The sequence below is a fragment of the Eutrigla gurnardus genome (genome assembly GCF_963514095.1).
Source record: "Eutrigla gurnardus genome assembly, chromosome: 6".
NCBI classification, from domain to species: domain Eukaryota; kingdom Metazoa; phylum Chordata; class Actinopteri; order Perciformes; family Triglidae; genus Eutrigla; species Eutrigla gurnardus.
Window position 1 is genome coordinate 6,491,018 of NC_139920.1, and position 22,113 is coordinate 6,513,130.

Genomic DNA, 22,113 nt, shown 5'->3' on the forward strand with positions numbered 1-22,113 from the left:
TATTGTGAAGGGGCAAGCAGAAAGGAGCCCCGCATGGAAATTAAACCAATTTGGGCCTAAAAATGAAGTATTTAAGGTAGGAACTACTTTCAGTTAGTGAAGGACACCCAGAGAGTCGGCAGCTGTATTGGGGTATTCATGTGCCTACAAATACTGAAATCATTTGTGATTTCAGTATTTGTATTATTGCGTTTCAATAGATTTTTTCTCTGTTAATTGTAACAAAAATAGCGAAGATTTGCATTCCAGTTTCTAAATCTAAAACCCAAAGATATCCAGTTTCCGACTAATCAGTAATGAGCTATTCATGTCAGACATAATGAATAAAATGATTAATTCATGACCACAAATACACAATAAGCCATGTTTCCCGTTGTGACCCCTGCAGGGCCGGTTGGACCGTTCCTAAATCACACCGGTTTCAGCTCGGTGGAAAGAAATGTTGGGTAGACACCGTTTTTAGGTGAAGCCTTCATTTGAATATTTATAGAAACATAAATAAGGCTGCGTTCAGGAAACAGGAAACTAAATCCGGAGGTGACCGTAAAAGATGATTACTTCTCAGTTTATTCCACCACCCTGTTTATAAGCTCCTTTAATTCTGACGGAGTCAGGTTTGAGGACATTTCTTATGAACAAACCTTCTTCAGCTGCTCGTTGTCTGCTAGCAGCAGGACGTCCTGACACACCTGGTCCATGGTGGTTTCACTCAGCTGCCGTCCCTCCTGGAAGCCGGAGCTGACCGGCTCCATCAGCTCCTCCAGGACCGAGGCCAGGTACGGCTGGACGGACTCGGAGCACAGCTTCTCCGCCTGCTCCGACACTACGGCTGGAGGAGGAAACCAGACGGTAATTCTCAGAGGAACAAACAAACACTTTTATGAGATGCTCCTGGATCAATGTGAACACTACCTCTGACTTTTTCTTCCAGCTGCCGTCTGGAGTTGAGGATGGGGTCCATGTCGGAGTGGATGAGCACCTCCTGCTGCCGCAGAGACGTCCGACATTCCTCCTTCAGTGCTGAAAGTCCCTCCAACAGATGCTCCTGGATCAGGATGTACGCCGCCTCCACCGTCTGGGCTCACGCAGCAAATTAATCAGGTCATTTCAAAAGTAAAGTCTACTTTTTCCATCTCTTCAGCTCTCTTCCTCTCTCACTGCTTGACAAACTGAAATCACTCCGTATGAAGATGAGAGACGAACTACGATGCAGGAAACGCCCCCGGCATGAATACACAATTCATCACTCAGATCTTCATGGATTAAAATGCTGCTCCCGTGCCAGTTTTCAAATGAAAACATTACTTTTCATCTGCGCCGCCAAGGAAGCAGCATAGGGAATATGGAAAGGTATCAGATTAACAGGGTGACTCACAGCAAACCAGACTCTCTTCTTCTCCGTCTTCTTGGCTTTGAGGCGAGGCAGCATGTCTTTCTCCAGAGACGGCAGCAGCTGCTCCATCACCACGTTGGCCATCACCTGCACACACACACACACACACACACACACACACACACACACACACACCCCATTCAGCATTCAGCTGCCTCCAAAACCCTTTCAGTCTGTAGCAGGTGTCTCAGGTTACCAACCTATCGGTTTCTTAAAAGTCGAAGATTTAAACCATGAACCAGCAGAGGTTCCTCTATTCAGGCGCTTCAGTGAGCTTGTTATAAAACACAACGGATCATTTTAGATTATTCACTCGAGCTACACTCACCACCTTCTCTAGCTCTGACTGTGGACGGATGTCATGATATTACTGGTTGGTACGAGCTGATGCAAGCATGCATCATAGTTTGTTTTCCAGGAAGAAAATAGATTTTGAGTTTAAAAAAAACAACAAAACAAATCGTTTTTTTTTAAATATGCAATATGTAAATCATATAAATAAATGATAAATCATCCCCAGTCATATTAAATAAACAATATGATTCTGACAGACGACAGAGCTTCAAGCTCTGCCTCCACCTTCACCGTTCCCATTGATGGTGTGCTTTAGTGGTGCATGTTACATTCAATGCATTTAGAAAAAGCTACGTTTTCTGGGTGCTCGTGTAACAGAGTTTTGGTGTTGATTCCACTTCCACAGTGACAGCCAATCATATTTATCTTTATTCATGTATCACGGACGCTCACTGGTTAGCAGGGCTCTCCTCAGCACATAAATATGGGCTGTGACGTAAACACAGTGCCAGTATGCAAGGATTGAGCCCATGGTAGGTTTGTTACACGAAGCACAGCGTTATAGCCTACTAATACTGTGTAAACAATGTAATGTGATAATGCAGTTATCAAGATATTATGTTCAGGAAGCTGGCGACAGTTTTACATGTAACTAAATGTGTTACAGGGGGTTTATTTTGTTTAATGTTGATAACTAGCGACCTTAGCTCAAAGGCTAAGCTAACTTGCTAATTTTCCTCCATAAAGCTGTGCCGAACGAGTGCTGTGCTTGACCGTGAGCTGTCATTTCTGTATCATTGTCCAGGCAATAAAAGTTCGGTCCTGAAGCTACGAGAGTGTCGGTCCTTCTTGCAACTAAACAACACAACGCAGACAACTGTTACACTCGCTGCTCAAATGTTGCCTTCCAAGAGCTCCACGCTGGATCAGAATAAAAGTAACAACAAGTGCCAGATTTTCTTCATTCAAAAATGCAAAAGCTTCATGAGAAAATAATAATGAAAAAAAATGCTCCATCTCGAGATGTGAAGAAATCCACTGAACAGGCCAAAGAACAGACAGTCTGTCACCAACGACTTGTCGCTGCTATTTTGGGATGTGGACTTTTTTTGCAACCATTAACTCCAGTATATTATATCTTGTGAATGTGGTCACATATACTTTATTTGATTCATAAAATCACTTGATTTTATTTATCAAACAAAGTATATGTGACCATAAACATACACATGATATACCTCTCTATCAACTTAGTTGAAATAACTGTTTGTCTAGTCTGACAACTTGACTGATTTATGATTTTGCAGCTGTGGCTCTAAAACTCTGAAACTGTTCGTGTTTCTGCTGCCAACATTTCATTCATTCCTCTCATGGCCGAGCTCTGACTCGTGTGTGTGTGTGCGCGTGTGTGTGTGTGTGTGTGTGTGTGTGTGTGTGTGTGTGTGTGTGTGTGTGTGAATGAGGGGTATGCGCAGGGAAAAAAAGCTGCCGGTGAGTGAGTGCATGCATGTGTACTTTGGTATGTATTTTTATGAACTGCACGCTTAGAGCAGAGAAAACAGGAAACGTCTGACTTATGGCTAAAACTAATTGACTTAAAAGGGTCTGTGTGTGTGTGTGTGTGTGTGTGTGTGTGTGTGTGTGTGTGTGTGTGTGTGTGTGTGTGTTTCCTGCAGCAAGTCAAACTTCCTCTCACCTCCAACTAATTGTGACTAAACACAATGTGAGTGAACAAAAAGCACAATGGGGCATTAACACCCTTTACGTGGGAGGATTCCTGCTCAGGAAGCCGAACGGCAGAGCAGAGAGCACGGGGAAGGAGGAAGAGAAAAAGAGAGTAAGGAGGACGCTGAGTGAACTGCAAGCTTCTCTCCTCCCGTCATTTCTCCGGGTTTGTTTGCTGCTGGAGGAGCAAAGCAAACAGTGTGAGAGTGAATAGTCCTGCATCCTCCCATCGTGCACTTACACTGTAGAACATAGGAAACTAGTGGAATTTCATATTTTGAGATTGTTATCGTTTCATCTCTGAACTCCAGCATTTTGTAGATTTCAAATAAACGGTGATGATGAGGTTTGAGGGCTGACTTTCAGCTTTAAATGATACAGGGAAAGGAAAATATTACATTGACTATATCACTATTTTTTTAACCCATTTAGATCACATCCCCGGTCATATAGTTAAAATACAGGCAGAAAAATCACAAATAAAAATAAAAATACAGTTCTTTGAATGGTTATGACAAAATCCAATATCTTTGTCTTCCTGGAAAACAAAATGTGACACGTGCTTACACCGGCTAGTACCAACCAATGACATCATGACACCCATCCATCCATCAGTCTGTCTACTCCGTCTGTTTCACTCGAAAAAAAGTATGGAAGATTTTTATATCTGTGTGCACTTTTAAAGGAGCTATATGCGATATTCAGAACAGAGGGATTGTCTCCCCACAGCTCTCAACATGGCGACGACTGAGCCGGCGGCTTGCAGTTTACAGCTATCAGAATGAAAAAAAGACAACAGTGCTAACCTCATGGCGTTGGTTGATGATTTCAACTTTTTTGGTCTTATTCTTCCTGATTCTGTATTTATGTTGCTCTCTTTTATGAAGCACGTTGGGACGATCTGCTCTTAAAACGCTGGTTTTAACAGCTCTGGTTGTTAATCTTTGTCATTAATGCATAATAACTGCATTAATCCAAAAGTCAGAATGAGAATCCCTGGCTTAATCTGTAGTTTTCATTTCTTTACAAAAAAAAAACACAATAAGAGATTAAATGAAAAACATCATAAACAAAAGGGAAATAAATTATATATTTTTTAAATCAAGCATTCAACAAGTCTCTGTGTCGACTTTAAAAAGATTAGATTCTATCCCGAACTCCATTCCATTCCCACGTATCATACCAGCCTCAGATCGCTATAGGATTGTGGATTCCTGCTCACATAAACATTCTGTTTTAATAAATGTCATGTTATCATATGTTTGGTCCATCTGATCCCTGCTGGAGAAACTGATAGAGGGACAAATGTCTGGTTCAGACATCATCATCATCACCACAGTGTGCTGTGGTCTCCACGCTGGATGTCTGTTTCATGGATGCTTCAGTCGCTGACAGACATAAAGCTCCATCAGAGAGGAAAACCAGACTCAGACTGCAGGTGGAGGTTTGATGAAACAACGTACACAAAGCTTTTCTGTCCATGAGATGTTTTCGTGTGTTGTAAAAGTTAAGTCAATGATCCCTTAACACAGGCGGAGATGGATCCTGTAACAACATTTTGCAGCTGTGGCGACGTCTACTGAGGATCTGAACAAACCAATCACAGAAGAGAGTTTGGGGACGTACCCTGACATCACTTCCTATCAGCATGTCCCAGGACTCATATTTGTCTTTGTCCTGTCTGTAGAGCTGGATGGCTTTGAGGAAGGCCTGCACTTCACACGTCTTCTTCTTCAGGAAGTCTGGCAGAGAGGGAAGAGACGGAGGGATTAACAAAACAAACACACACACACACACACACACACACATAAATATGCGCTGTGTGTCTGATGTTCACTTTGTTTTAAGCTGTGAATTCACTCGCTTGACTGCACAGAGCAGAGATGTTCCGCTCCGACGTGATTATAAAAAGGTCGGGCTCTGCTCCTCGGAGCTGGTGTGGCGAGTCGGTTGCCATGGCAACTGTCAAAAGTGGTTCAAGTGATACCACAAAACCTAAATCCACGCTCAGCTGCAATCAATTTCAGTGAGTTACAAGATGATGATGATGAAGATGATGATGATGATACAGTGCTGTTAGTCACGGCTTGAATCACTCGTGTGTAACACACAGATCATTAGTGGCCATCTATTCAAACAGGAACGTTCATGTTTAATCAATGTGACACTGTAGTCACTAACTATTATCATTACTGATGAATCATTTAGTCTCTAAAATGACAGATCATATTTAAACAGTCCATGATGTCTTTAAAGTCCAAAGCCCAGAGACATTTCATTCTCACCAGTATAATATTCTAAAAAGGTTCTCAGAGCTCGTGTGTGTTTTTGACAAGTTTGACTCAAACTAAGAAGAAGTATTATCTAATATTTCTCCAAATATTTGGACTGGATTTCGTTTAGTAAAGTCCGCTTATTTTGATTTTGGAGAGAAAACCCCCAAAGTAAGCAGAAGAGGCAAAACGTTTTCATCATTGGCACCAGCAATGATTCAATGCCCAGCCCTAAAAGGATCAGGTAGCTGCCGTGCTTTGCCGTGGCTGCACAGAAGCATCTCACCTTGGTTCTGGTGCCGGATGCAGTCCGATAGGATGGAGAGGAAGGCGGCTTGCTTGGCCTCCTGTCTGAAGCAGAAGTAGGAGTCTCTCCTGTAGGGCAGACGCAGGTAGACGGGGAACTGTCCAGGCATCCCCGACAGAGGAGGAGCAAAGTCCTCCTTCACATCTGCCAGAAGAATTAGAAGATGTGGAGATCAGCTGACAGCCATCAGCAAACTCAATGGAAACTCATTTTAGCCATAGTCGGCGTGATGCTTAGTCGGTCTGCTTCACACTTGAACCAACTTGACAGAGATTATTTTACACAGATATTCATGTTCCTCGGAGGCTGAATGACCTTGAGTTAACCTCTTACTTTTCTTCTAGCACCATCGACAGTCACTTCCTACACTTCTGCCCATGACACAATATATAACCAGAAATATCCAGAACTAATGACCACATCCTTCTTTTGGTCTCAAAGTCTCTTCATTTCCCAACACATTCCACCCTATTTCAACTCAGCGATGGTGGAAGGTAACTAATTACTAATTAACTCATTAATTAAGTACAATTTTGAGATACTTGTCACAGTGTTTTCATTTTATGCTCCTTTATCCTTCTATCCACTATACAGGGGCAAATATTGTACTTTTTACTCTGCTCTACTTCTTTATATTTATATTATTATAGATTATTGAACGGAATTGGCAAAGAAACTATTATACAATTATATAATAATAATAATAATAATAATAATAATAATAATAATAATAATAATATAATAATATAATAATATAATATAATATATATACTTTTCTGAAATGAGCCATTCTGCCTAATGACTTGTATTTCTACACCTATTACGTCTTGCACCACTGTATTTATTGGTTACTGTGTGGGTTCAACAGTAGAGTAAAATGGAGAAGTGGAGAAATGAAATCATTTATTTCACTTCTGCTCTAGAAATCGGTCATCAGCACATTTAAACATGAATCATGCATCACTGTTCCTCAAAGCGCCGCTGGCTGTGAAGGAAGAGATGCATGAATGGCGACTGAGCTTCCGTGTTGTCGTTTCCTGCTGCTCTGACCAGATGAGACTCTGTCCTCCTTATAGTTGAAGAAAAAGCCCTCAGGTCAAGTGGCGACAAACACTTCTTTAAACAACAATATGTCTCTCTGTGGACTACCGTTTAAAGTTCAGCATTTGCCCCATCTTTGCTTTCTGCAACCAGTCAAGTGACCATTTTGGTTTGTCGAGGAGCAACAGATGGATCTGACGAACACAGGTGGCAGAGCGGCACCCCTAAATCATTTTAGTAGCTTTGGGAGCGTCCTGTCAATCACCAGGTAGCCCCGCCCTAAATCACACCCTGCTTTATAGTCTGTTTGGCTCTAAATGGATCCATCATTTTTCATGAACTCTCTATCTCCTCAGTCACGCGTGTCTGACCTGCTGCCTGAGTGCTGAGCAGGTTAGAAACAGGAGAGTGAAGGCAGCGAGGCTCAGGTGTGGAGATGCAGGTTAATCCAGGTGAGTCCTGTGGTCTGAAGGCAGCATTAGTCTGATCCGGCCGTCACAGAGACCGTCACTCGGCTGCTTAAACCACACAGTTAACACCCTGGAACCAGTCTGGACCGGAGCCTGGTCAAACCTGAGACCAGTTCTCCAGCTGGACGTTCAGCACAGTCATGGGTACGATTAAAGGAAAATGATTATGTATTTTTTTATATTCAGAATAAATAGTTTTTCTTGAGGGGAGGCTAATCAATCGTCATGATTAAGTGCTGCTTTGTGCTTGTGTGTCTTAAACAATGTTCTTACTAAACTCTTCCAGTCCTTTTTGTCTCCCTGAACTCCCACCCGAGCTGCTTTTAGCTTTGAGCACCCATGGGTGGGAGGTTGTTGTTCAGGATCACAGTGGGAAACACTTCAGGTTCCTCTTCTCTTACATTACATTCGCTTACTTGATTACCTATGTCAACTGTCAGTCTTCCACACAAAAAGTCTACGAAAGATATGTCTGATTTTTTGGCCCAATAAGATATCCAACGAAGATCTGCTGACTAGACAAGACAGCATGGATAACATTATAACAAAGAGGCACTGGAACTGGATTGGACACGTTCTGAGAAGAGAGCACCCCAAGAGTAGCCCTTCACCTGAAGGAAGAAGAAAGAGAGGAAAGCCAAGAACACCTGGCGTCGCACAGTAGAAGAGGAAATTAAATGTATGAGCCTGACATGGGAAGGTGTCCAGAAAACAGCCCAGAATCAACCAGAGTGGAGAACCTTTGTTGCTGCCCTACTTGCCAGGAGGCAAAATGGGCAGTAAGTAAGTAAGTAAGTAACTTGATTACAATACAAAGCTTAACCAACTGTAATCAAATCAGGGATCTGGAGAGAGAACAACAAAACCAAGTTTAAAAGCTGCTTTGTCTTCCCTGCAAAACAGACTTCAATGGAAAGTGGTACGTATGATCACATATGATCACATATTTTAAATTTTACTGATAGCTGGTGATGATTAAGATGATTCAATCTGAGCCTGTTAAATTGGAAAACTATATACTGTATCAGATGGCAACCTCCGGTTCTTAAACTTGCATTCTCTCCAGTGGCCATCAGGGGGCGACTCCTCTGGTTGCAAAACGAAGTCTGATTGCATAGAAGAGAAAATAAGCCTACTTCTCTCTTGATGTATTACCTCAGTAAATATTGTAAACATGAGTTTATGGTCTCATTCTCTCTCTTCAATGAAGCAGGTCATTTAGTCAATTATGGTCCATTTAGAGTCAAATATATGACTTTGCCCACTTCTTAGATACAGTCTAGTGTTTTTATGTACTTTTCTAGTTTAATATGGATTTAAATTAGTAGAGGATGCATTGCTCCATCTTGACAGTTAATACAAAGCATCCGTTACTTCAGTACCCTGTTCTAATCATCTATTACCGAGAGTACTTGGATCTTTTACTCACTAGTGTCATCAGGGAAGCACTTGTCCACCATGGCCATGTACTTCTCCTCTGTGGTGAGAACAGCGCCCCCTGTAGGCAGCAGCTTCTGGCGTGGAGGAATGCCTTTAACAAACGTCTGATGGAGGAGGACAGAAGACAAAGAAATAGAGGGTAAGAGGACAGCAGTAACAACAACAGAGGTGTGTCCTTCAGTGTGAGAGTGTGTGTTACCATGGAAATGTGGCCGGTTGGCATTTGACTGTCAAACTCACCTCCAGGCCATCGTGACACTCCAGGCAGTAGTTGGCTCTCACCACCACGTACCTCTCCTTCCACTTCCTGGTGTCGTCATAGAAAAGGACGCCCTCCTCGTACAACACCTCGCCCTCCTCAGGAGCTTCCTGGTCAACACACACACACACACATATACATCCAATGAACACACAGCTAAAATGTGGCAGGCATACATTTCTGTCCTCTGAATTCTGCAGAGAACATTGAATTGAACTCATATTCAGAAAATGGATAAATCCAGTGTAAATCCCCAATGAAATAATTGTCTCTTTCATGTGTGAGCTTTATTCTACCAAATCAAAAAGGAATAATAAATAAGTGATTCATGATGCACGGTCTATTAGAATGGTAGAAACCCACTTCCTGACACAGCTATCACGTGCATCTTCACAGAGGCCTTATTCCAGTTTAAGTCTCCAAAGATTGTTTTGTTGAGCCCTAAAATGTCAGAAAACTCAGAAAACCAACGCTGGTGCTCTTGAAGAAGAAACCGTGTTGTAACAGTCAAACATCAAGCCGTCACACATCCATCCATCTCGTATCTCGGGACGGTTCATGGTAGTATCGAGATAATCCAGATCCCCGGCAGCGTCCCAGCTCCTCCAGGGGATCCCGAGGAGTTCCCGAACCAGATGAGACATGTAATCCTTTCTTCGTGTTCTGGCTCTACTACCAGTTGGATGGGCCTGTATTTGTAATGAACTCATTAGTGAGTTTGGATATCATCCAGCTGCTGACTTTTCATCACAGCTTCCTCACCGCTCCTTAGTCCGTCTCTGTAATTTCATGAATCGTCTGTCTCACACAGCTGGATAACGTCACCGATGTCGGTCACACCTGCACATGTGCTTACTGCTGCAGATCTCCGGCCAACCCGTAACCAAACCCCTGATTCATTAGACCCATTCCTAAAGAGTGAATGCTGATTCGGGGGTCCTGGACCCAGCGAGTCAGTGGTACACATACCCTCTGTTTGAGCAGCTGCGTGATCTTCTCCTTGTGCTGCTCCAGATCGTCTTCCACCTCAGAGAAACGAGTCACAGAGTACTGCTTCCTGTAGTACGGGCTGAACTCCTTCAGCTTGTCCTCGGCCTCGCCTGCAGGAGCACAGAGAGAAGAAAAAACATCAGTGAGTGGTTTTAGAAGGATGTTGAAGAAACATCACGTCGCTTATTGATTATGCTGGAGGATGGCTGTTGAATACTGAGCCGGCTCATTAAAGTCAGATTCCTGATCAGGTGTCAGCCCAACAATAAGGGCTGTGTTGTTTGACCAGGAAGTCCACAAACATGCTACACCTGTACTCACCTGAGACCAGATTCACAAAAGAGGGGGAAAGGTGGATTATTGGAGTCGTGTGGGGAAAACAGCAGCAAGTCTACAAATATTCTGGGTAGTCAAGTACAAGCTGGACAGATACAAACCACAGGAAGTTGGAAGTGAATTTGTCAGAACCGCTCAAAACCTTTTTGGACGTCTGTGCAGCGTTGCAGTTGCCAAAAAAAACTTCACACACACATGAGAGCGTTCTAAAAACAAAAGCTGAGCTCATCTATACGCTCATTTTCCATCTCTTCCTCGGTGCCGAGCCATGCCAAAGTCTTCCTCCAGCCCGGATAACAAACCCCAGATGATATCACACTGTACCGAGGTGATCCCTGAATGATACAGCAATCAGGGCAGCGAGGCTGCCTTCGGGGTCTCTCTGGATCCCGTGAGTCACTTCAATCCAGATTACAAGTGTCCAATCAGACTCCGTGTCTCCGTCCAAGTCTCAGAGGCCATTCTCATTACATCAACCAGATCCCGTTGGCTTCGTGCTCCCTCCGCGGTCCCTCCTGTGGTTTGTCAACCTACGACTTGCTGGCAGTACATTCACGTCGTTACTGAGAGAAAAGAGAAACCTCTCCGGTTTCACTCCGTTCCTGCTTAAACCAGGCCAGATTCCTGACGCTGAGGGATTCAGTTTCTTAGGGAGAAACAAAACAAAGAATAAAGCTCTGTCAAAGTCGCTGCAGAACATTGCTGTCTTCTCTCTGCACCGCTCCAAACCACATGACAAAAGAAAAGCATTAATGGAGCATTTACGCAGCCTTAAACGCTCAATATCTACAAACTATTAGAGCTAATCGCCAGTGACACATCCACCACTTAATGGATAAACATGCCTGAACACACTCATCTCCCTGGCTGTACAGTCAGTGTTACTGTCGGGGTCAATGTGCTCACTCATTATCTCTCTGCAGGGTTTTACAGCAGGGATGATGGCAGGGCGCCACCACATCCCGTCTCCAGGTCACTATGGAAACAGAAGCTGCGGTGCTCCATCACACTTTAGGTCCGGGTTAGAGATGGATTTAGGAAACACAACTGTAAAATAAAAATACATGTGGGCTTTCTGTGGCTACAATCTCTCAATTTTACTCCAAAATTCCACTAATAAAAATAATGATTATTATTATGATATTTGTGTGTATAGATGTGTGTTTTTGTGTGTAATTAATAGATACATTAATATGCATTTTTTAAAACCTTAAAAAGGGACTTTAATTTGCCTCTCAGACTAAAATGAAGTGGTTGTGTTCACGCTAAAGCCTACTTTAAACTACTACCCTTAAAACTCTATAATGGTGGAGTTCAATTAAAAAACCCTTAATGTTGTTGATCAACTTTGCTGGTGGACGGAGAATCTCAGGGGACCTCCTTGTTTTTTCCTCAGTCCTTAACAATACCCCCCCCCTCACTGATCAGCTAATCAGCTGAATCATGAGTGGATATCCTGCTTCCAGCCGTGGGCGGTTTCCATGCCCTGGTCCACAGAGCTGCCTTTTGATTGGTGGATGCAGATTTCAGAAGGTCCACTAGATGGTCTGCTTGTCTGGACCACAATCAGATCCCAACAACTGCTCAGATTTCCATCTAATTTTCTGCAGATTTGGGGGAAAGAGTTAAGTGTTTCTGAACCCTGACCTCTTCTGCAGTGAAGCCATAAATTAAAAAAGGAGCTCCCCAGAGGATGAACCCTTTCTACCTCAGACAATATATAATAACTGTCAGATACTGGGTAGTAAACTATTCATAACAAAATCATTTACCAAGGGGGAAATCACTCTTTGTTCGTAAACTTGCAGAGCCTGTGATGAGAAGTCAGTGTGTTATAAAGGGGCAACTTGTGACCCTTTATAACACATCGGCCAGTACCGTTAGTGCTGATATATACCAAGCATGAATCGTCATTAGGGCTGCACGATATGGACAACATATCGCTTTTTGATATTTAGGCCAAATATCTTGATAGCTATACAATATGACTATGATTTCACACTTGATGTATATTCCAGCCCTACTTGTCACAAGCCAAAAACAAGGTCGGTCTAAAGGTCTAAATTCTAGTTCAGACCTTTGACCTCTTATGTCTCGTGTCTCTCATGTCATGTTTTTAATGTTAATATAAGCGAGGCTCAGACATTGACTCACGCGTGGCTCTGAAAACAAGCTGGAATGTCATTCCAACAAAGAACCAGGGAAATCAGCGACGATGCTATTCACTTTGGTGAATTCAAAGATGAATAACAGTTACAACCACGAGGATGTGTCTGAATGTCACCGAACCTGTTCACACTTAGAACAAGGTTTGAGTGCACTCAAACTTTTCCCGTTTACATGAAGAAGCCCTCACAGCGTTTCCTCTAGCACCACAAACCTTACACGTTCCGTCCTGCTGCTGGAACACGGTATTACAAATAATTCTGGGAAAATGAATGCATTAATTGTGAAAAGGCAAACATCCTGGCAGCTGACAGAGTAAAGAGAAAGGCAGGGCAGGCTCATGTAGCTGTCAGTCCAGCCTGTTGTTCGACTTCTGCACAACAGCATCCACTCAGGTCGGAGGTCAAACTTTCCTGCACAGAAAAATCTATTTTACTTGTCAGCTGGTTCAGTCCCTCAGAGGTCTGCTCTGGCTGCCAGCTGGGAGACACATTTCCTCTTATAATTGATTCGCTCTCTGCAATCTGAGAAGCTGCAGCAGCATTCAGGGAGGAGGAGTTCATCCGGGTTCACGCTGCTCCGAGTTGATTTAAATGCCTGTGACGTCGCCTCTCATCTGACGGCACGGCTGCCGCTCATGCAAAATAACTCTAGCCGCTGTTTGTTTAATACATTCCCTTTTCTTCAGGTTGAGTGGTTGTGCAAACGCAGAGGTGGCCGGAAGCATGAAATATTCAGACAAGCCTTCAGACGGCCTTTAAAACGTTCAAATACAAAAGATCTGTTGATTTGGGAGTTTTATATCGTAAAGCAAATAACTTTGGCTCTAGTCACTGCTGTTCGGATAACATTCACGGGATATTTTAGTTTTTCATCACAATATTTATCATACAAATATACAATAATAATAAGATTTCCTTTGTTCTTAAATGCTGAGCTTGAACATATGTATGAGCAGAAGGACCAACAATAGTAAATAATGTCCATTTAGAGAAACATAGATACACATGCAGGTGTTTGTGATGTCAATTCATTCCTCAATTGCAATACGTGCAATTTTATCAGATTTATATCATATGTAATTGTAAACCGTCTGAAAAATCAATTAGAAACAATCATGTATGACAAAGGTTACTGGAGGGGTTTGTTAATGACTGCTGACGGGATGGGGGCAGGGTTTCCTATTTGTACTCTCTTAGTCAAGGGGAGGTTTAAACACCGTTTATTTCATGCAGCGGAATGTGTTGCTTTTTCAAAAACCCAACCGGCTCGTTTTCCTACAGTCTCTCACATCAATTTGGGTTTGCAGAACTTGATATTTTACATAAAGAGACCAGCAATTGTTCATTAAAATAATCATGATTACTGCCTTGTGTTTCCCAGGGACAGTTGTTATCCATCAGCATGACTGTTAATGACCAGTGTAACCTCAACACCGCTTAACACTGACTATTGTGCAAACACACATTGTAAAGACATTAATATAAACCAACACAGACAGAGACAAGAGTCATTAAAACATCATAACTGGGTCATTCAGAGCAAATCAACCACTCGCCTCTCATACATGACAGCGACTGACACATTAACGTGGTTACTACGGCGATATAACGGTGGAGCCATGTGAACCGCAGACTGGGTTTATTTATGGGTGGCATTGTGCTCACAGTGGGAATCAGAAATGGGAGTTCCCTTGTGTCCTTACTGAAGGGCGTGCCACAGTGTCAACAGTGTGCATGTGTTGTGAGAACTGGATGTTTTGTTCCAAGATGCTGAGGACAATTTTAATGACTGTTTGACCGAACCAGCTCATCCCAAACACCTAACGCATACAAAAACAGCTTCAGGAAAGCGTTAATATTAATTCATCTGCATCGTTTTGCAATTTTGGATCCATGCTGAGTGACTTTCTGTCAGATGTTCGGTGCTTTGTACCGAATAGTCATTCATTTACATTACTTTAAGTACTGCACAAGTCAATCATCACTCATCCTTTGCAAGAGCCCGTCCCAGCATGCACTGGGGGACAACCAATCCTAACATACATCAATAACAAGTCACTCTTTCAGATGACTGAAACCTGAAGGAGTAAACTCCCCAAATATACTTCACATTTTCATCAACAAGATCACGTCGAGCGACAGGCAGACTAGGATGAAGGCAGCCTCACTCGATGACTGCATGCTCCAACACCCAACAGTAGACGGGCATCCATCCGGAACGGGTTATCTTGTTAGTTTACGCTGCAATCTGTGCAGAGAAAGTTCAAGAGTTCAGAAGTGACCGGAACACAGTCGCATTCGCTGCACACTCGGCTTCGTTCCGCTGTTCCCTGGATGTTACAGACATCTTCAACTACAACGCCGACAGTCCAGATTTGAGTTGAGAAAGGATAACACCACCCCAGTTTAACTCCTGACTCACAAACTGACCGACTGACTGACAAGCTGACCAAATCCCAGAAGGACTTTAAGAAAGTAAAAATTTTACAAATAATTATAAAAAGAAAAATAATCTTATAGTTTATCATCTTTGGAAATGTATTTGAAATTCAGAAAAAATGACTTCAGGCCAAACAGTCCAACTACCTGATGACACAACATAGCAGATACTGTGTGGAGTGAACCTTGACATACTGACTACTGAATACTTCAAATACTGGAGGCCAATATCTGACTGTGTGTAGGGAAGCATGTCACATCCGTTGGCACAAGAACCTGCAGAGCCACACCTGTGGACTAATCCACGTCATAGCTGCATCTTAACCAGGAACCACAGAATAATCCGGCGGTACGGAGAGGATTCACCTCTGAACCACAAATAATCCGGCGGTACGGAGAGGATTCACCTCTGAACCACAAATAATCCGGCGGTACGGAGAGGATTCACCTCTGAACCACAGAATAATCCGGCGGTACGGAGAGGATTCATATGAACCACAGAAAGGTTAATTTCTTCCATGTCAGAACGCAGGTGATGCAACACGGATGCAAGCTCCTCCAGCAGAGACGTATGTTGGTATGCAAGTGTTTGGTATGTGAACTATGAGTGAGAGTCGTGTGCAGTGATTCAGCTGGAGAGACCTGCTCTTCCACCTTCAACCCTTTAAGAAAACAGACTGGGTCCCGCATGGCAACGAGAGACACTTGTGTTCGGCTGTTGATCCGGCCGTCATCTACTAACTGGGCATGGGACGAACATTTCAGGTCACAATTATCTTGGCCACAACACTTCATGATATTATCCTGATAATCATCATAATATACTTGAATCTTGTAAATGGGACTGTAATCAGGATCTTAATAAGATCTGGATTCAAAAATACTGAACTGACTCACTTTTAATGTGGTCAGTGTGTCTGACTGATCCAGGATTTGCAGAGAAACGTTCCAAACACGCATGCAGGGCAGATGTGTCACAGCTGGCCAAACGACCAAACGAGAAAAATACGAATATAGTAAAAATAAATCTGCTTCTCCTTCACTAATAAGTAGGTTTTAGATCGACTCAGAGTGTCATAATCATGATGTTCTGCATATTAAGTGTTTTTAGTTTGTGGAATACCTTCTGGTGCTCAATGAGCAACAACACTGTTTGAGGGTTGTAAGACTTTGCTGTAAATAATATGAAAAATGAATGAATGATTAATATGAACAAATATCTTTGCATTTAAAAGGACAAATTGAGACGATGACAAGTCCAACAGGTAAATCACATGAAACAGTAGAAGTGTAGTTTGGTTCATATGTGAGTTTGAGAAAGTTCCAGTGTGTGTGGGTGTGTGTGTGTGAGTGTGTGTGTGTGTGTGGGTGGAACATTGACAAGTCAGTACATGTCATCTGTTCAGACTGTCCTCCTCGAGAAAACGACCACATAGGTCGTGTGTCAAGCACCGAATTACGACCATATGTTACGTTTCAAAATAGCGCGCCCTCTACCTACCCCCCCCTACAACACCCAAATATTGTACAATTCATAAGTACGATATGGTCAATAGATGCTCATAAAGGATGAATGTTATTCCATACATGTACGGGCATTAAGCTGCTGCTGTTCACCGCACTGTGAAGATCTGTCACCTCTTTGTGTTGTCAGTCGGGAAATACCCGAGAAACGAGCAAGTCACTGCAAGGCCCAAACATGTTGGATGAGACACAATGAGTGTGTGTGTGTGTGGAGGGGCTGTGAGTTGGTGACAGAAACATGAGAGTGTGTATTTTTTGGTTTCTTGTTGCTAATGCTGAGAGCACACACACACACACACACACACACACACACACACACACACACACACACACACAGGTTTAGCTCATTGTCCAGACATTACTCATGTGACTAATGAGACCATTACTACTTACTACTATTATTACGTGATTATTATTATGTGACTAATGTTTTCGTCTATAAATGACCACAAACACCGGTTTACAAACTAACATTGCATCTCCTCTTTCAACCGCATATTTCAAAAGCTGAAAAGATAAATAAGTTAGTCGATCAACAAAAGATTCGTCGACAATCGAGTGCTGGCAGGTTGATGTTCAGTCGGTGGAATGTTCACTCTGTTAGCATGCTAACCTGAGCTCATCGGCGGTAAAGACAACATACAGCGGAGGCTGGTGGGAATGTCATTATTTCTGCAGGCATTTGGTCATAAACCAAAGTATTTTCATGGTAATCCATCCGTTTCATCCATTTCAGTGTGGAGCCACTGACCAATCATGCTGCTAGTATGGCTAAAAAAAAGAAGCAAAAAGGATGGATGGAAGTATCAGCTCATAGTAGCCGCGCTGAACACCTGCGTCAATATGATTGGACGTTACAGGTCAGGTGGAAGCAAACAACTAATTCATTCCATTTATGCTCCGTTTTCTGGAAGTATAGAATCATTTCAGGGTCTTTTTACGCCTGACAGTGCGAACCAAGTTTTGAGATTCGGTTAGTTTTGGTTTCACATTGCAACGATACGAGTACAACAAAGACATAAACATGACATATGCACGTCCTGTTATCACCTAGAGAGCTGCGTCCTCCTTATACTCCACATTGATTGGTTTGTGGACTCATATTCTCTTGCTTTCATTCTCTGTTGCATTGATTTCCCTTAAACTGGTTCTGGCGACAGCCTGCTGGAAAGTTCAAACCCCATCCGATAAAGGCTTTCACTAGAAAAGAACTGGTTCAGTTTGATCCAGGCAGAGAGCACCTCTTTTCCTCAGACCATGGTCCGGATGTTTGGTCCTGACCGGGGTTCAGGGAGGGTTCAATCAAACTGAAACGTCCGTACTAAATGAGGTGGCTGTCAAAGAGCCGCTCAGACTCTTTTCAAGACTCTCTTCATCTGCAGCAGAATTGAACAGATGAACAATTCTAACCTGTTTCCCAGGTTGCAACTCCATTTCCTGACCAGACGAAAGGTGGCTGGACATAACTGCTTGATTGTTTTCTACAACAAAAGAAAAACATTATTTTGTTTATAAAAAATATCAGTAAAAACTGACACTGATGGAGAGAATATAAGTAATAATAAATATTTTTAATGAATCTCTTTCACATTTGTTCGGAAAAAGGCTTTCTGTGATGCGACAGAATGTTTTGTTTTTTCATCCAGATGGTTAAAGAGCCTTTGAGGATTCTCAAAAATTGAAAGAGTGTTCAGTGTTGGGTCATTCCATGTGAAATCAGGGTATCATTTACATGACACCTCTCAGATTTTGCTGAAAAGCGGTGAAAATATGCCTTATGTTACCAAACGAGGGAATCTGAAGTTTCAGGTCAATATCTCAAACGGTTTACCCGTGGCGTCCATTTGAATTTCAAGTGCCACACCCCTTTTTGACACATTGGAATTTCGCATTTCATTTGTTGGCATTTTTGGAGGCCCATAACTTCTGTTCTAATAGTGATAGAAGGCTGAAAATTGCTCTGTTTGTTCATTGTAATGTGTACTTCACAATTCTACATGCAGAATCAACATTCCTTACTGTTTGGGTGAGAGGTGGGTCACCAAAGTAAAACGTTTTTTTGACGGCCAAAATTATTTTTCACTTTTTGGGTGCTCCTAGCACCACGATGAATGATCATATTTATTCTAAACAGGATTATTTGTTATATTTGGGACCTTTGCTCTTGCCAAAATGAATTTGAAGGGTATGGTACCACTGGTGGGGGTTTTATGGGGGTCTAAAAACCCTCCGGGGCAGAGGTGACTCTTTTGGAACCCCATATTTGGACCCCCAAATGACCACGTGGGCACTTGATGATCCTGATGGGATTTATACCAGATAAAGATACATATTTGTTCTTTCTTGTAATGAAATAAAACCTTTGACTATGAAACTCCTTGATATGAATTTTATTCGTCAAAATGCACCATTTTGGACTTTTTTTTCCAGAAGTCTGGAATGTAGATCAGTGAGAATTTAGTGATGATAAAGCATGAAAATAGTGGAAATAACTTAGTATTATGCTCAGTGATGACAAACAATTAAATATTTCGACTGCTGGCCATTCATTTCCTGAACATCACAAATTAACCCCTTATCCCCGATGAAAGAGACCCGCCTGTGACAAGCGACTTGCAGCATGAGCAAGTTTGCAGGCCACTGATGCAAATTGCAGGCCACTGATGCAAATTGCAAACCACATTCTGACATCAATGGAGATGTTTCAATGGGCAAAAGAAAACATTAAGAACATTATATTCTTCTTTGTTACTGCAGAAAATATTAAAAAACACGAGGAAACATACAAATTGGAGAGACGTTACACCTCGGCCAAAACGTTCAGTGGAACACGATCGCATCATTGCTTTATACCAATTTCCAAAAATAAGATACGGATGAAAAGAATATCACAGGATACAATTAGGGTTGTCACAAGAACCGATACTTCGGTACCAATTCGATGCCGACACGAAAAAAAATAATTCGATACTTGCTTTTTTCTGGTATCGTCAGAACCGAATATACAACTTTTCACTCGGCGAGCCGTGTCGATTCTTGGCGGAACTGATGGGGCAGTATACGCGTGTGAGCAGCACAGAGCAGTAAGCGGCGCTGAAGAAGAAAACTTGCCGTCTTCGAAAAAAATGGCTTCAGCAGGTGGGAGCGAAAGCACAACACGTCGGCTCGTCGACAAGACAGGTGCGAAGAGTTGCGTGTGGAAATATTTTGCGTTCGAGGCGGATGAATCCGGAGCAATTCTTGATTCAAACAAGCCGACATGCAAAAAGTGCCTCAGAAGTTTTCAGACCAAAGGAGGAAGCACGTCAAACCTGGCTATAGGCCACTGCTGTTCTTTTTTTAATGTAAAATAGTTGACTATTGTTATTTATGACCATATTTATAAGCACAGTATTGTTTGTTTTTATACTGGATGGAGGTCTGTTGGCAGCTGGTACTGCAATTTAAATTCTGTGCAAAAAGATCTTAAAGCACAGTGGTGTTAAATACTTGACAGTTTTAAAGCATTTTTAAATAAATTAGTGAATTTAAAAGTACATGGGTCCTGTTGTTTTTTTTTTTTTTAATTGTGGTATCGAATTAGTATCGAGAATCGTGGAAATTCACAGGTATTGGTATCGACTACTGAAATTCTGGTATCGTGACAACCCTAGATACAATATTCACAGATGTCGATGCAGGACAACAATCAGATTCAGAACACTTGGATACAGAACACCCAGAGGCAGAACACTCGCAGTCAGATCAGCCACAAAACTACATTTTCCAGCCAGGAAAATACATTGCCTGTATCTATGATGATGACTGGTTCATTGGAAACATTGTTGAAGGTTCAGATGAACATGGTGATGTTTTTGTAAAATTAATCTATGGACGCAGTGCTCGCCAATACAAACGTGACCAAAAGGACCATGACAAAATTATGTTAGTGCTTCCACAATTTCTTGGATAATAGTTATCCATAGATGAATTTCACAAAAACGTCACCATGTTCATCTGAATGTTCAACAATGTTTCCAATGAACCAGTCATCATCATAGATACAGGCAATGCATTTTCACATTGTACACATTACAATGAACTAACAGAGCAATTTTCAGCCTTCTATCACTATTAGAACAGAAGTTATGGGCCTCCAAAAATGCCAACAAATGAAATGCGAAATTCCAATGTGTCAAAAAGGGGTGTGGCACTGGAAATTCAAATGGACGCCACGGGCAAACCATTTGAGATATTGACCTGAAACTTCAGATTCCTTTGTTTGGTAACATAAGGCATATTTTCACCACTTTTCGGCAAAATCTGAGAGGTGTCATGTACATGGGTGGCTGAGTTGGCACGGAATGACCCTGTTTTTAAAAGACCTTGGGAGTTTTTGGCCAGGCAGATGGTCCAGGGATTTATCTCTCAGACAAATGGATGCTTACCTCTGTGCCTTGTTTGCAGTGAGATTACATAATAATGATAATGAGAGAGCTGTCCTTGGAAAGGTTACTTCAATAAACATCCCTCACAGAGCGACAGGTTTTACTGCCCTGATGTGATTTTACTCTGCAACTGAGTCCATAGCACACCCTGATCATTAGAACAAAGAAGCTGCTTCAGATGGGCGTCAGTGTCGGAGCTCTTCTGAAACAATAATAAATAAGGTGCAGAGCCTGACGCTCGCATACCATCATACCATCATAACCGGATGATTTAGGTTAAGAACGCCACGGTCTTGACGCCCAGCTCCGCCTCCACTCCTCATGTTTACACTCAAAATAAGCTGCACAAAGACACCAACTGTAGGAGTGAAACAAGCTCCGGCTGCATTGAGCTTGAATATGAATGAACGGCATTTAAACACTAGAAACCTGCATCTTCACACCCGAGCTTCCCCTTTAAACCGTGGACACTTTCATAAAGAAGCAGTGATGAGATGAGAATCCGTCTGTGTGTTAAGCCGGGGTTAGCTTAGCTTAGCATAAAGCCTGGAAGCGGGGGGAAACAGCTAGCCTGTCACCAAAAATACACCGACTAACACATTGAACGTTATATGTTCACACTGCGAGCGACAACTAAACGGCCGAGCATGGCCAGCTATATTGGAGAGTCACTGTGGAAGTGTTGCTCCACAGATGGTTGACGCAGTCATGTGGTTAAATAGCAGAGATCTGGCGGACAGCATCTTTGCTTTGTGACGGGAGGGAAAAGGGTGAAACAAAAAGACACGTTCGGATGATGCTTCCCCCCATCGAGTCCACTTTGTAGCTTCATGTCGGCAGATTCCACTGATAATGACGTTCTGTGTGGAAGGATACACTGTGATTCATCAGGAAATAGTTCCAGCTCCCCATAACTTTTGTGTGCTCGTTAAACAAAAAAGGCCAAACTAATTAGTAATCTTCAGAGGTGTCGCCTTGAATTATGAAGTTTCACATCCAGATGGATACAGATCCAGTACGGGTGTCG

At 42.4% G+C, this 22,113-nt stretch overlaps 1 protein-coding gene across 2 annotated transcripts in view; it reads right to left on the bottom strand.

Annotated features, from left to right (window-relative positions):
• LOC311014758 (protein Niban 1-like) overlaps positions 1 to 22,113 on the bottom strand; it is a 32,765-nt gene that overhangs the window by 4,781 nt on the left and 5,871 nt on the right. For both annotated transcript variants that reach the window (XM_084011550.1, XM_084011549.1), the window contains exons 2-9: positions 10,172 to 10,302; positions 9,184 to 9,312; positions 8,933 to 9,047; positions 5,972 to 6,136; positions 5,039 to 5,154; positions 1,376 to 1,480; positions 913 to 1,075; positions 642 to 829 (exon numbers count right to left, since the gene is read on the bottom strand). In XM_084011550.1, coding sequence (XP_083867676.1) covers positions 642 to 829; positions 913 to 1,075; positions 1,376 to 1,480; positions 5,039 to 5,154; positions 5,972 to 6,136; positions 8,933 to 9,047; positions 9,184 to 9,312; positions 10,172 to 10,302 — 1,112 coding nt within the window. The remainder of the gene's footprint in view (positions 1 to 641; positions 830 to 912; positions 1,076 to 1,375; positions 1,481 to 5,038; positions 5,155 to 5,971; positions 6,137 to 8,932; positions 9,048 to 9,183; positions 9,313 to 10,171; positions 10,303 to 22,113) is intronic.